Source organism: Puntigrus tetrazona, chromosome 8 (genome assembly GCF_018831695.1).
Source record: "Puntigrus tetrazona isolate hp1 chromosome 8, ASM1883169v1, whole genome shotgun sequence".
Lineage (NCBI taxonomy): Eukaryota > Metazoa > Chordata > Actinopteri > Cypriniformes > Cyprinidae > Puntigrus > Puntigrus tetrazona.
Window position 1 is genome coordinate 5,503,706 of NC_056706.1, and position 13,483 is coordinate 5,517,188.

Genomic DNA, 13,483 nt, shown 5'->3' on the forward strand with positions numbered 1-13,483 from the left:
CAATGAAACTGTAAATACTAATTATTGCTGTACAGATACAGCCAGTGAGGAGGCACAGCTCAACTGCTGGGTAAATCAAATAACGGTTTCCAAAGGTAGAAAATGAAGAGTAATATCCAATAAGAAAAACTCCAGATTTTAGCCCTTAAAATAAGCAGTTAAGGTCTTCAGGATTACTAGAAGCTTCCATGAAAGTGTGTTTGGCGCTAAACTCTGCAGGACGTTGGCCGTCTAGAAGAAGGATCGAAAGCTCCTGCATTAAGGGGATCCGCTCTGTCATTTCCATTCTCTCAGCAAAAATTAAAAAACTACTAATTATTTGGAGGTGTCGTGCAGCTTATCTGAAGACCTCCGAGGAGCAGCAGGGGAGTGTCAAAAGGAGGAAGTGTGAGATAAAGAAGTGAGTAAATGGACGGGACGACATTCAGACTACACTTCTATTTACTATTCCAGGCGAGTTCAACTCAGCATGAGCACACAGCGATGTGAGCCAGGTGATCAAGCAGACCAACTGCTGAAAGACTTGACTCGTAGCAAGGGCAGAGCGATTAGCCGTGGAAGTCAACGGAGAGAAACGAGAAGGAAAAAGAAAGGTAGAGAGGTGAAACAGCTTGTACGATCACTTCTCCAAGTATTAATGCAAGGGTAGCAGCATTTGAGGGGGCAGTAGAGTTACCTTTTTTTGAGACATCCAACCAATTAATGCAATTAGGTTTAGGAACAAACCTAAACCCAGGTTTTATATTTTTTAACAATGCATACCATAGTAAAATACTCTTAAAAGGTTTGACTTGACCATAAGTAAGCCGTTTATGGTGAATCAAAAACATGCAGAACAACTAGATAGTCTGATTCTCCAGGGAATGACTCAATTGAGCTGGCTCTTTTAAGTGAATCAATTACATGCAGCATATTCGGTGTGGTCCGTTTCTAAAACAAAAGACTCTTAATCAGTCTAAATCTCTAAATAATGAATCATTTTAGTGATTCAAAACATACTGAGGATTTAAGAACGAGTTGTGAACTGGTTCTTTTAACTTGAATCGGTGCGTCCATTGTACTTGAATTCCAAACCAAATTATTCTTTCGTATGTGTATTCATAGTACTATGCAATCGACTTGCATATAGTAAGCATATTTTTCCAACAGATATATACAGTAAGAAAAAAAAAAACAATTTACAAAGAATTACAAACATTTAAAATGCAATTCACACTTCTGGTATAAAACAAAAAGGTTTTGAAAGCCAATGAGCCATAACAGAAAGATATGAAAAGTAGATGTCTACCTGGTACATAATAAGCCTCTTTATGCACTTTTATCACACTGCTATCTGATAATGGTGTACCCAGGATGGAGTTGGACCCGCTGTTCCACTCACATTCTGGCTGAGGTCCAGCCCTGTGATAAGAAAACCATTATGCACTTCCCTTTACTGTGCCCGTTAAGTCATTGCATGTTGCAGACAGGAAGTTGTGAAGTAGCCATGGAATTAAATGACCTCTGTAATACTTGAATCAGCATATACGGTGATAACTATTCCATGAAATCTTCAGGAGTAGTCAGCACACTATCTTTCAAAATTGTGGGGGTCACTATTTTATACGGATAAGAAGTGACAGTAATGCATTATAATTAGTGCTGTCAAATCGCCATTAAAGGTTTTTTTTTACATATGTGTGTATACTATGCATATGTAATACATATGTGCATATAAATACACATACAGTATATATTATGAACATATTTCCATGTATATATTTATATTTACATAATTGATGTTATATTATATATTTTAAATGTATAATTTTTTTCCTTAAATATATACATTTATGTGTGTGTATTTATATATATTTATGCTAATATACACGGCACACACAAATATAAAACAGACTGGGAGACCAGCTAAAACCAGCTACTTCTTTCAGCTTTTTTTCCGCAGGGTAATTATAATATTACAAAATATATTTCAAATAAGTGCTATTTTGAACCGTGCATTAATTAAAGAATCTATTAACTGTGGTTAATCTGTGGAAAATATTAAGCATCAGAACTGTTTTCAACATAATAATAAAAATGTTTCTTGAGTGCAAAATAAGCATAATGCAAGAATGATTTCTGAAGGATCATGTGACACCGAAAACTGGAATAATGATGCTGGAAAGTCAGTTTCGTAACACAGGAATAAATTCAAATGTTAAAATATATTAAATTAAATAAAAAACATAATTGTTTTTACAGCTTTAAATCAAATGGATTTAGCATTTATGAGCATAAGAGACATTTTTTTTACCAACACCAAACTATTAAATGAATATGAAAATTTTACAGTAATGAAATAAAACATGTCTAAATAAAACGTAATACTTCAAACCAATTTTTTGAAAGGTCAACATTATGTAAATTCTCTGGAGGGATTTCAAGTAAATATTGGTCATAGTCCAGCCGCTGATGTAGGTCAACATTAAACACCTTAGGTGTGGATAATTTCTATTGCATATGACATATGGAAAACATTTCTCTCGGGTCGTTGCAGGAACATTTGCTTATAGAAAGGTATATGGTATATGAGATGTCTGAACCTGATCATGAGACTCACAGCATGGTAACTAAAACAAAAGGCCCCGTGACCAAGCCCCGTTGATGCAGGGGACATATAACTCCCTCAGACTGTATTTGACAATAAGAGCCTTTCCAGGAGCCTGTTGTTGCCCGCTGGGGACACGTTGCCATTGGAGGCGATTGATGCTTTTTTTGAAAATCAAAAGAACAGGATATGCATGTCTAGATTCCATTGTTATTATGAAACCAGTGGGATCAACAACATAGCCTGCAGTTCCCTTCATCTCTCCCCCACAGCGTAGTTAACACGCACTGCTCTCTGACATTTAACACTAAATGTGAGAACGTTGGTCCAGTCCTACACATAAAGCAGCCAATCACTACAACAAGCTCATTGACAGGCATTCAGGGGCAGGGTGGGTCTGCCTTCCTACACTAGTCTGAGTAATTGCTTTACAATTTTAACTGAGACATAGTGGTGCTTGCAAATGCAATTACGGATTGCTCTCACATGACGTGAGCGCACTGGTCAAACATGCCCATCTAGTGTGTGTTTATACGAAAAAACTATGGAAAAATACATAGTGGAATGGAACAAGAATGGCTCTGTGATCCAGCTTTAAATGAATTTGTGGAAAACTTGTTGAAGTGAGTTTCGCACACTAAATTTATTAGGTAAAAAATAGGTAAAAAATTGTGCTATAAAATTATTAATTGCTATTAACACATAGTATATATTTAGAAAATATTTATGTGTAAATGTATATGAATATATATATATATATATATATATATATATATATATATATATATATATATATATATATATATACATATATTAATGTATTATATATTTTTTAAATGCATACATACGTGGGTGTGTATTGTTTATATACATAACAAATATACACAGTACACACACATATACTGTTTATTTTAAAATAAACATTTATTTTGGATGCGATTAATCAAGATTAATCATTTGACAGCGCAAAAAAAAAATAGATGAAAAAATATTAAAATACGTTGTTACAATATATTGTTTCTTTAGATATAATCACCAACAGTTACCAATAATTAATTTTCTAATTTCCATTTTATCATTGCATCAATTCGACTGTCATTCATGTTTAAATGTAATTGTACGTCGAATAATGTCGTTCAGTACAAAGACCTGATTTTCAGCATGTCTGATTTTCAAAGGCTTTTTTTTGCTTCAAATAAAGGTTTGTGATATTATGGTTCACCTTGTAGCCAGTTATAACCGCGTATATTGCTTTAACAAAGACTTTTATATATTAGTTGAGCCAATACTGCTGAAAAGTGGGCAGGCACTAATGCACTCTATACTGACTGTGAATTTTGCATAGGACAGACAGTCCTCTGATGTAGGCAATACATTTCTCTGATCTTGCCAATAGCGGATCAAGAAGCAATTTGGCACACCTATCTTATGATTTGCAGCAAGAGAAGCATCAACATACAGTGTTATATATCTAAACTGGATTTAAAACGAGCTATTACCGTCACATTCTAAACGAAAGAAGACACATTCAGGGTCAGCAACATTCAAGAATGCATTTCATTATGCTTTTACAAATGTCACAAGACACAAGTGATCACGACCGCCTGCTAAATAGCCTACAGGCTGAAACAACCTCAGGGAACATGGTTATGTAACGTGTCAAATGAAAACTGCGCATTTTTCTATGGGTCATTGGGAGAAATGTCCTTTGCCTTTTATCGACGCAAGCTAGCATTACAGTCACAATTTACTGAATGATCTATGTTTATGTTCGGGAGCGTTGTGACACTGATTGACCTGCAGCGGTTCGAACGAAACAGGTTCTTGTCTCATCAACCTTTGGCTCATCCATGCATCATTACAGCTTCATTATGTAATTCTTTAAGTGAAAGCGACACACATGTGTATAGAAGGAAAGGTGACAGCGATGCAGCGGGTATGTTTTTGCAGACGTTCATTTGCATCTGCTGATTTTCCATTCAAAATCACTGGCTCGATAACCTTCAGCAGTGAAAGACTAGGGAACATAAAATCCTACGCAAAACATTGTCTTTCGGCTCTCCCTGTATTAAATATAACCTTCACTGGTGAATAAAGTAACACAGCTTGCTCTGATGCAAAATTAAACAACTGTATCTGAAGCGGCATTATTATTTGTTTATATTTATATTATTACGTTGTATATTATTATTTATAATAAATTGCATTTACGCTATTTAATGTTGCACCGAGGCAATGCAAATGCATTGACGGAAATGTTATAAGGGCGGAAATAGCATAATAATACAAAAATAATAAAAACGAAAATACTTAAGATCATTTTACGTATGAAATCACGAACACAGAAGAAACGAAAATGTTAAATAAATAATTTAAAAAGTACTTATCTGAATACATTTTTAGGAAAATGACAGTAATACATTTCAAAGCTAAGCTGAGGCTGCATTTATTTTACACAGAACCAAAGCAGCATCAGAGCTGCCACTTGTACTAAGTGAGCTGAAGTGGGTCAGAGCTGTATATTTTAGTATGATTTTTATTCAGCTATGCATCTTTGTACAGAATTTTGTGCCTTAAATATCACACGTAAGAATCTATGTTCTATTTCATATTTTCTGTCCCAAAAGTAGCTCTATTAGTGAAAAGGTCACCATCAAATTCCCCAGTATAGGTATAATAATGATTACGGTGGCGTAACCCAGCCAGAAAGATGGTATTTTACACATCAAGCTGAAAACTGAGTACGTCACATCCCATCCCATCCCATGTGCTGATCTAAGAGCAGCTTAGTTAACATAAACTTTGAGCTTTTCTCTTACGCTGATATAAGAGGTGGTAAATCTGCTGTGGGTCAGCTGCTGTCTATTGGCTGAGTTCTGGGGAGGAATGTAGCACGCCACTGTGGGAGCAATAAAAAAATGTGCATGGGAGTGAGACCGCTGGTCACGACTGCCGTTCATCATTCAGCTGCGGCTTTGAAAGGCCTCAGAAAGATTAAAAAATGAAATGAAATGATGTGGCTTATTGATCCGATTCTGACAGAGGACTGGGATACAGATGGAACCCGTCTGCAAACAGAACGCCGAGTACTTTTCACATTAATAATCGCCTCATCAGGTTGCACGTGAGCGGCAAGCAGTGATCAACTCTTTATTTTTAGGTCAATTATCTGCAAAGAAATCCACGGTCGTTCAGAGATATTACAGACAGACCACATCTGCCAAAATATAATACAATATTACCAAACAGACGTTGACCTCTTGATGCACACAGAAAATATAGACTGCAGAAATAGTAAACACTTGATAGTTAATACTAATTCTGAACATACCTCTTATTTTGCTATGTGTAAATAAGCCAAACTTGCACAACATAAGAGCGGAAAAATGCCAGCATCGGACAAACTTCTTATACAGACTTGTGCAGTTTAGCACTGCTGCAGAAGACTTTCGGGAACAGCCACCTGGAAAAGGATCTGCGCAAGAGACACAGAGCTTCAATTAAAGAGACCGCGACCGCAAACACTGGAGAAATACTTTTTCTTCCTCTCATTGTTCTTTGCTGTCATGCGGTTTCGTGCCTCCAGGTACAAAGCTCGTCCAGACTGTGCCGTCTGGGTTATTTTCAACGTGGGTAAAAGTTATGAGACTTTTCTCATAACCTTATCTGATCTATTAAACTGCATCAGAACAGCTATGAACATGCAGTACGTTCTTTATGGCTTTTCTTAACACGTATGCCTCCTGCAGACCAGCCTATATTCAATCTGGATAGTTTGACGTTACATAAATAGGTTTCATAGATACACTGGGGCTAATTGTCACACTTCTTAGTGAGCATTTCTCAGTTTATGCTTATTTTTAAAGTTGTTGTCTGTATATGCACATATTGATGTTCACTATTATTGCTCAGAGACTAACAATACAATTCACTGAGCACAGATTAACCTTTTGTGCCGGCATAGTTACAGAGATATGACCCCTCTGACAACTTGCCATGTGACAGCCTGCTTTAATGTGTTTGTGTAAATCATAAACGTTTAAAAGATTTTTTAAAAAAAAACATGCAGATATGTTTTAAAACTCAAACGGTATCTGTGCAGACAGCACTCCATACATTGTAACATGCAGTCAACACATTCACAAGACCTCTGAGAAAACACTTCCCTGCAATATTACGTAATTTTGCCAATCTTAGAGAGCAGCCTAAAAGGCAAACTCTTAAAATGTAAAAAAAAATAATAATAATAACATTTGCAATAAATAATATAACGATAAAATCTGAATGCGCAGTGTTTTTGTAATTGGCTGCTACGTCATTTAAAGTTTTTTTTTACATGCGTAGCCTACTTATAGAAGTACGCATAACTGGAAAATATAAACACATGGAAATGTCAAATATGACGTCTTGCCTAAATGAGAGCGGAAGAACACGTACAGGTGTACGTCCATCTGACAGGTTCACGGTTTACATCGCCACGAACATCACAAAAAAAATTCTTACCTGTATATATGTCTTTCGGGGTGGGGGGTCTGTCTTGCCTTCAGGTAGAAAGAGGCGGATTTGAGTATGCACTGATATTCCGAGACTTGCAGTGTTTCGCTCACTAGAGGTAAGTGTACTCAGTGTCCCTCTACTTTGTGGAATCGTTAATGAAGGCGACCGAAGTCATACGGCAGCGAGTCTCCGCCTCCTCCTGCGCTTCAGAGAAATACCTTTCATTCCCATGATTTCAATACGCTTTCTTTGGCGCCACCTGGTGGTTTAAGGTGGTATCTATCTATCTATCTATCTATCTATCTATCTATCTATCTATCTATCTATCTATCTATCTATCTATCTATCTATCTATCTATCTATCTATCTATAAATCTTAAACTACTTGTTTTTTTGTTGCTGTTTTTTTATCCATAAAAACACAATTAGTTCCCTTTAGAGTGACGTAAAATACATTTCAAGTAGATTCTTCAAAAACCAAAAATGTTCTACTCATTCACATTTTTAAACAATGTATAAATGCTGTTACAAGAAACGAGCCAAACCTGGACGGAGAAAAAAGCCTCTTCCTGAATAAAAAAAGACTTTTATTTTGCTGGGACCCGTATTTTGAAATGTCGCGAAGACCGTCAAAGCGTCATATGCGATCCACACTGGCTAGCCGCGGACTTGCATCCTTTTAGAAGCTATGTCAAGGTTAACTAACAAGTGTCGTTTTCTGTATTTACTTAGTTTGAGCTCAACGTGGAAATGTCACCGACAAGTCTCCAGACTGTCAACGGTAAGAAATAGATTTAAAGTGAGTAGGTTGTAAACGTTTAGCATGAACTGAAGCGTCAGTCTGCGCTCCGTGGCGGGTTATGATGAGATCTCTCTGTAGTGAAGTTTAATGCCTTTTGTCTGTTCTTTATTTTAGATATAATGCTATAATTATTCAATGTAATTATATAAGGTCTAGACAGACTGGCTAGCTTTATTACATGTTGGTGCTAATTAAAAAAACGTAAGCAGATCGCTGTAGTTCAGCATTTGCAATACAGTCGCATGATTCTGGACTTTTATGCTAATTGTAGTCCAATTCTGATTACCTTAATTCGCGTAACTGTTTGTTTTAGTTGTCAGAATAGTCTTGATTTGCGTGATTTGAAAGTTTGTTTGTGTTTAATTTGTTTTAGTCTGTATGTGGCGGCAGATCCGGGAGTATATCTTCAGCACAGACAGTCACAAGGACCTCTGGATGTAGAGGACCTTCACAGGTAACGAACGCAGATCATTTGTGCCTTTTTACGTTTCAATAAAAGCTAGAATATTTACATAAAGCTAATGTCAATGTAAAACATTTTACATTTTAGCTCTGGGAATATTGAGAGCGCAGATATAGGAAAAGTGAAAGCTTAGACAAATTGTTTATGCTTTCACTTTTTCCATGTCTTTGCTCTCGTTATTCCTTGACCCCAGTCTGCTGTTTTGAGTGATGGCAGAAAACCTGGCGCTTATTATTGCCATCCTACCATGAATCGCTTGTGTTCCTCAACTTTAAGTCGCAAGAAACTGTTAAATGGATAAATGTAAACTTTCTCAATCAGCTCTCAAAATGTGTAAAAGTTTAAATTCACTTCTTTCATCCACGTTAAGCGTTATTTCAATATTTTCTAGTGGTTTTATTGGATTCTGAAGAGAAGGGAGCTCCATTTAAGCACACCGCTTGGAGAAGAAAAGGCACTTCAGTTCAGGTAAATAGTTTTCATTCAGAGTAAAAATTAATTTTAAACTAATCGCTGACAGAGCACACAATTGTCATAATTTCAATTACACGATTTATGCAGTGAGACATAAAAGTTGTGATTTTACCTTTATTATAATTCAACATTACCATTATCTATATTCCTTGTAATTTTATTATGCAATAAGATGTACGTGTTATGATTTATCATTGTGTTGGTAATTGTAAGATGATTGTTTAAATATTTGTCATTTTCTAAGCTGTTTTTTTTTTTTTTTTTTTAGTGTCAAAAAATATTTGTATATGCACATATTCAAATAAAAATCTAAATAGTTAAAATCTTAAACAAGTACAAACATACAGTAACCAGCTAATAAAAAACGACTTATTTTTCTCTTTTATTATTTACACCATAGCATCTACTATTTTGCAATGATTGGAAACGATTATTTTTTTAACATACACGGATATTGTTTTATGTAGAGATCTAAAAGAGACAGAATATGAAAGACTAGCGGATGAGACGCTGGATGCATTGGCAGAGTATTTTGAAGACCTCACAGATGAGAGCTTCACTGGGATGGACTATGACGTTGTCTTCTCTGTAAGTACACGTACCCATATTTTCACATCCTTGCATGTAAAAGCACCTCAGGCATTTGACATCTCAGGCTTATGAAGAGTCTGTTGTGCCTAGATGTCCAATAGGGGTCAGTGTTGGTCTATGTTAGGCTGTTTGCAGCCCGTTTATTTGAATGAACTAGGATCTTCAATTTAAAAAAAAAACATGTAGAGTGGACCCACATGTAGGTGCATAATTGATTTCAGATATGATATTATAGTTATTATTTATAGGTCAATGGATACAGACCATTGCTGTTTAAAAAGTAAACTATAATTAAAATTTTTTTGCATAATTTGCAGTTGCTGTTTTCTTAAAGTTTCACTTTAATATCCTCAACCTTTCTGTGGAACATTGCAATTAAGTCGTTGCTCTGTAGGGTAAAAAAAAGAGTCCTAAACCTTTTATGATGGTATCTTTTCTCTTCTTGTTTTATAGCAAAGTAGGTTTGTTTGAGCGTTATTGTTGAGTGCTACCGCACGACTTCTGTTAGGAGTTTCATAGCTATTTCAAGCCATTTGTGCAGCAGCCTTTGTTGCAGCACCTTGCAGAGAAAATGCACTTCTCCTGCAGGATTTATGAAGGCTGTAAACACTCAGAGCTTTTAGCATGTTATTGTAAGGCTGGAGTAATGCCACTTTCAATCTTCTTACACGCGCTCACCCACACACACACAAGCACATTCATGCATTTATTCATTCATTTATTTAACAAATAACTTTCTTAAACCCAGTGAAAGATTCCATGCACTCATTTCGGTTTCATTTAAGTGTCTGGTGGGTGGCCAGCAGGTCCTGCTGACAGATTGATTGGTCATGCACGCTCCTTGCTCTCCTCTGGCTGGATAAATGTCAGGCTGTGAGCTTCCTGTCAGCTACTTACTCTGATCGGCCCATTTTTACACCTCCCTATGGCCTCACATGCAACTAGCAAACATAGACCGCTTCAGACGTCCCCTTAAATGGGATTCAGAAAATTCTGTTTTGCAAACTGACTGTTGCTACAGCTAGGATGATATAATGATGCTGCGTCCCTTTAGATCAAACATTCAGATAGCTGTGAGCCAAGGTACAGTTGAAAGATTGAGCCACATTCTCAGAGCATGGCCTCGGATCTGACTGTACATACTTTCATATACATTTGTGTATATATATATATATATATATATATATATATATATATATATATATATATATATATATATATATATATATATATATATAATAAGCAAATAATAAAATAGTTTTAAAGTATATAAATACGTAAATACATGCAAAATATTTCAAAATATGTTGCATATATATGTATGTGAGTGTCTTTATATATAATTTTTTTGCAAAAAAATTATATATAACATTTAATTTTTTTATTTTTAAAAATCATTTGTTATCATGCTTTTATTGTATTAGTTAGCTTAGTATTTTTTTTCGCTTGTTCTTTTAACATGAACAAAAACTCAACTGCAAATGAACTTAATTTTTTTTTTCATTTTGCAAATCCCATTTATTCTTTCTAGTTATTCTTGTCAGCTGTGCCATTTTAATGTTAAAACCTCAGACTGAAGCTCTCGTATGATTACATGTGTTTTTAAATTTCTTTACAGAATGGAGTGCTGACAATGAAAGTGGGCTCTGACCATGGTACATACGTTATCAACAAACAGACACCCAACCGACAGATTTGGCTCTCTTCGCCGACAAGGTTAGACACCCTGATCTCAATGTTCACATGTTATGCTTAACTGCTTAATCAGTTGTAAATAAAATAGTTCAGTATCAATTTCTTGTGCCAGTATTATTTCTTTGCCCTATTCTTGCACCAAATATTAACAGTGTGATATAATGAGAGCAAATATGTTCAGTTTTAGCTTAATCAGACTTTTTTTTTTTTTTTTTTTTTTTTTTTTTTCTCAGCGGGCCGAAACGTTATGATTGGACGGGGGAGCGATGGGTGTACGCTCACGATGGCGTGGCATTACATAATCTGCTCTCCAAAGAGTTGTCCGTCATCTTCAAATCAAATATAGATCTGTCACATCTCATCCATTCATGATGAGACCAATGTGAAGAACAGACACTGTTATAGATCCTTTCCACACCAGTTCTCTCTCTTGACTCTCGTGAACGTCTTGGGAAGACCTTAATACTGTAACCAGTGCTCAAAAAGACCTTCTGGATTACAATATTGTAATGGTTTATGCCAATTTTTGCTTGCGGATCTACAAATAAAGCCAAAAAATGTCCGTCAAATCCAAAACAAGCAGTCCTCGGGTGAACTGTAGAGATGATTTATTTGTCTACATCAAACCTGTACGCAATTATAAGCTTAAAATGCACTCAGAACGGCAGAAAGTGCTCTCATAATCCCCTTAAACCTGTACCTGGTTAGATTAAAACCAGATTAAAGAGATCACGTTTAATGGCTCTTAAACCAGTTGAATAAAACAAATGGACACAGATTGTTTTTTGGAGGCTGTGTTTATCTGCTAGCCTGGCCCTGGTTGAACTAGAGGCTGCCGGCTAGATGTAGGAAAAGAAGGGGATTATGACAGACAGATGGAGAAGTTTTTGCTCTGAAAGCCCCCCGGCCAGAACCTTTTATTCAAGTATTATCTGTGAATAACGGCATCGCATCTGATCATATTCCTCAGAGCTTCACCGCCACCCTCAGATGGTTTAAAAATACCAGCCCAATTTAGCATCATCCCGCCCGTCTGTTAAAGCTGTGTCATTAACTCTGGCGATACAACATAGTCGATCATTACTCCCCAGACGCTCCTTAACGTAACAGCCCATATATCGCAACATTAACTTGACACGCTGTCCACGCAGAAGTTAAAATATGAGATGGACTGCACTGTGCTGATACGTCTGATGTCTTCATTTGGGTTGCACGTGATGAAACGATGGCACCATGCTGATGTCTGATGTGCTCGTCCGTCGATGTATGTGTAAATATAGTATGAAATAAATTAGAACGTTGTTTTATTTTCACTGTGTACACGTTGTGGTTTATGACCAATTTTAGCAGTAATAATTGTTCGAAATTATATAACATTCTGAATTATAAAATGTGATGCTTCATGTCATTTTAATACTTGTCATAAATCAAAATAATATATATGAATAGTTATTAATACTGCTAAAAATAATACATGTATATTAATGATGATTTATTAAAATGTTGCTTAAATATTAAAAGTATCATTAGTAGAATTCATTATTTTTTTTATTTAGATTTTTACTTAATATTTCATAAATTCTAATGCAATATCACATTCAATATTTATTAATGTTGTTAATAATAATGTCATAAATCCATTTAAATAAATATATTACTTTATATTATAAACATTTCTTGTATTTTTTTATTGCAAGAAAATGTATTAGTATTTCGATTTATACATTTTGGTTCATGAATGTTTAATAAATTATGTGTTACAGTTATAATTAGTATAATATTTCATAATTTATAATGTTACAATATTACATTATGTATGATAATAATAATAAAAAACACATGCTAAAATAATAAAACATAGCTGTTATTTATTTTTGTAAATGTTAATGTTTTTTTTTTTGCCAGTATTTTCAGCTGTACGTTTCATTTCAGCAGGTGTTTGAGAATCGAAGGTCTGCTTCTCTAACTTCACGTCTGCTCACGTGTTGTAAACTCAACTGATTTCAGCGTTACACTTTGATATGAAGATTCGAGACCAATTACCTTTGAGATAAGCCTCTCATAGTAATTGCACCAGCTGCTTATAAATCTTTGTGAAAACCGTAACACACTCCGTCTTTGAGCTAAAGGGTCCTTCAAGATGCCAGATTATTCCTAGTACTAATGGCACCTAATTATGATACGAGCAGCTATTCAATCAGCTCTCACGGCCGATGATAAACGCTTCGAGCATCTTGTCTCTCTTTGTCCAGACATGAATATGCAAATGTCTATTATGGAGCTCGACTCGCGGGCCCAAAAATAGCATGAAGTTTCCATGGGAACATGAATTTATCGCTGAACTCTGATGTCAATTGAGTGGTTGTGCTCCAAA

General features: G+C 35.5%; 2 protein-coding genes across 5 annotated transcripts in view; one reads left to right on the forward strand and one right to left on the reverse strand.

The window, feature by feature from the left end:
* pip5k1bb (phosphatidylinositol-4-phosphate 5-kinase, type I, beta b) overlaps positions 1-7,238 on the reverse strand; it is a 34,731-nt gene extending 27,493 nt beyond the window's left edge. For 2 of the 4 annotated variants that reach the window (XR_006251650.1, XM_043247692.1), the window contains exon 1: positions 7,091-7,238. The gene's annotated coding sequence lies outside the window, so the exon portion shown is untranslated. Of the gene's footprint in view, positions 1-1,288; positions 1,402-5,918; positions 6,063-7,090 lie in introns of those variants that run through there. The other 2 variants (XM_043247693.1, XM_043247694.1) reach the window with 2 other exon arrangements.
* A 471-nt stretch (positions 7,239-7,709) lies between these two features.
* Positions 7,710-12,416, forward strand: fxn (frataxin). Its single transcript, XM_043246153.1, has 6 exons — positions 7,710-7,865; positions 8,260-8,340; positions 8,741-8,817; positions 9,291-9,411; positions 11,033-11,130; positions 11,343-12,416. Exons 1-6 carry the CDS (start codon positions 7,773-7,775, stop codon positions 11,479-11,481), a joined length of 609 nt encoding a protein of 202 aa, XP_043102088.1. The 5' UTR covers positions 7,710-7,772; the 3' UTR covers positions 11,482-12,416.
* The last annotated feature ends 1,067 nt before the right edge of the window (positions 12,417-13,483 follow it).

Bases quoted from the DNA above. Each gene is read 5' to 3' on its own strand.
- fxn (XM_043246153.1), top strand. From the start codon at position 7,773: ATGTCAAGGTTAACTAACAAGTGTCGTTTTCTGTATTTACTTAGTTTG. The intron at 8,341-8,740 runs GTAACGAACGCA...AATATTTTCTAG, and splicing joins GATGTAGAGGACCTTCACAG to TGGTTTTATTGGATTCTGAA. The intron at 11,131-11,342 runs GTTAGACACCCT...TTTTTTTCTCAG, and splicing joins TGGCTCTCTTCGCCGACAAG to CGGGCCGAAACGTTATGATT.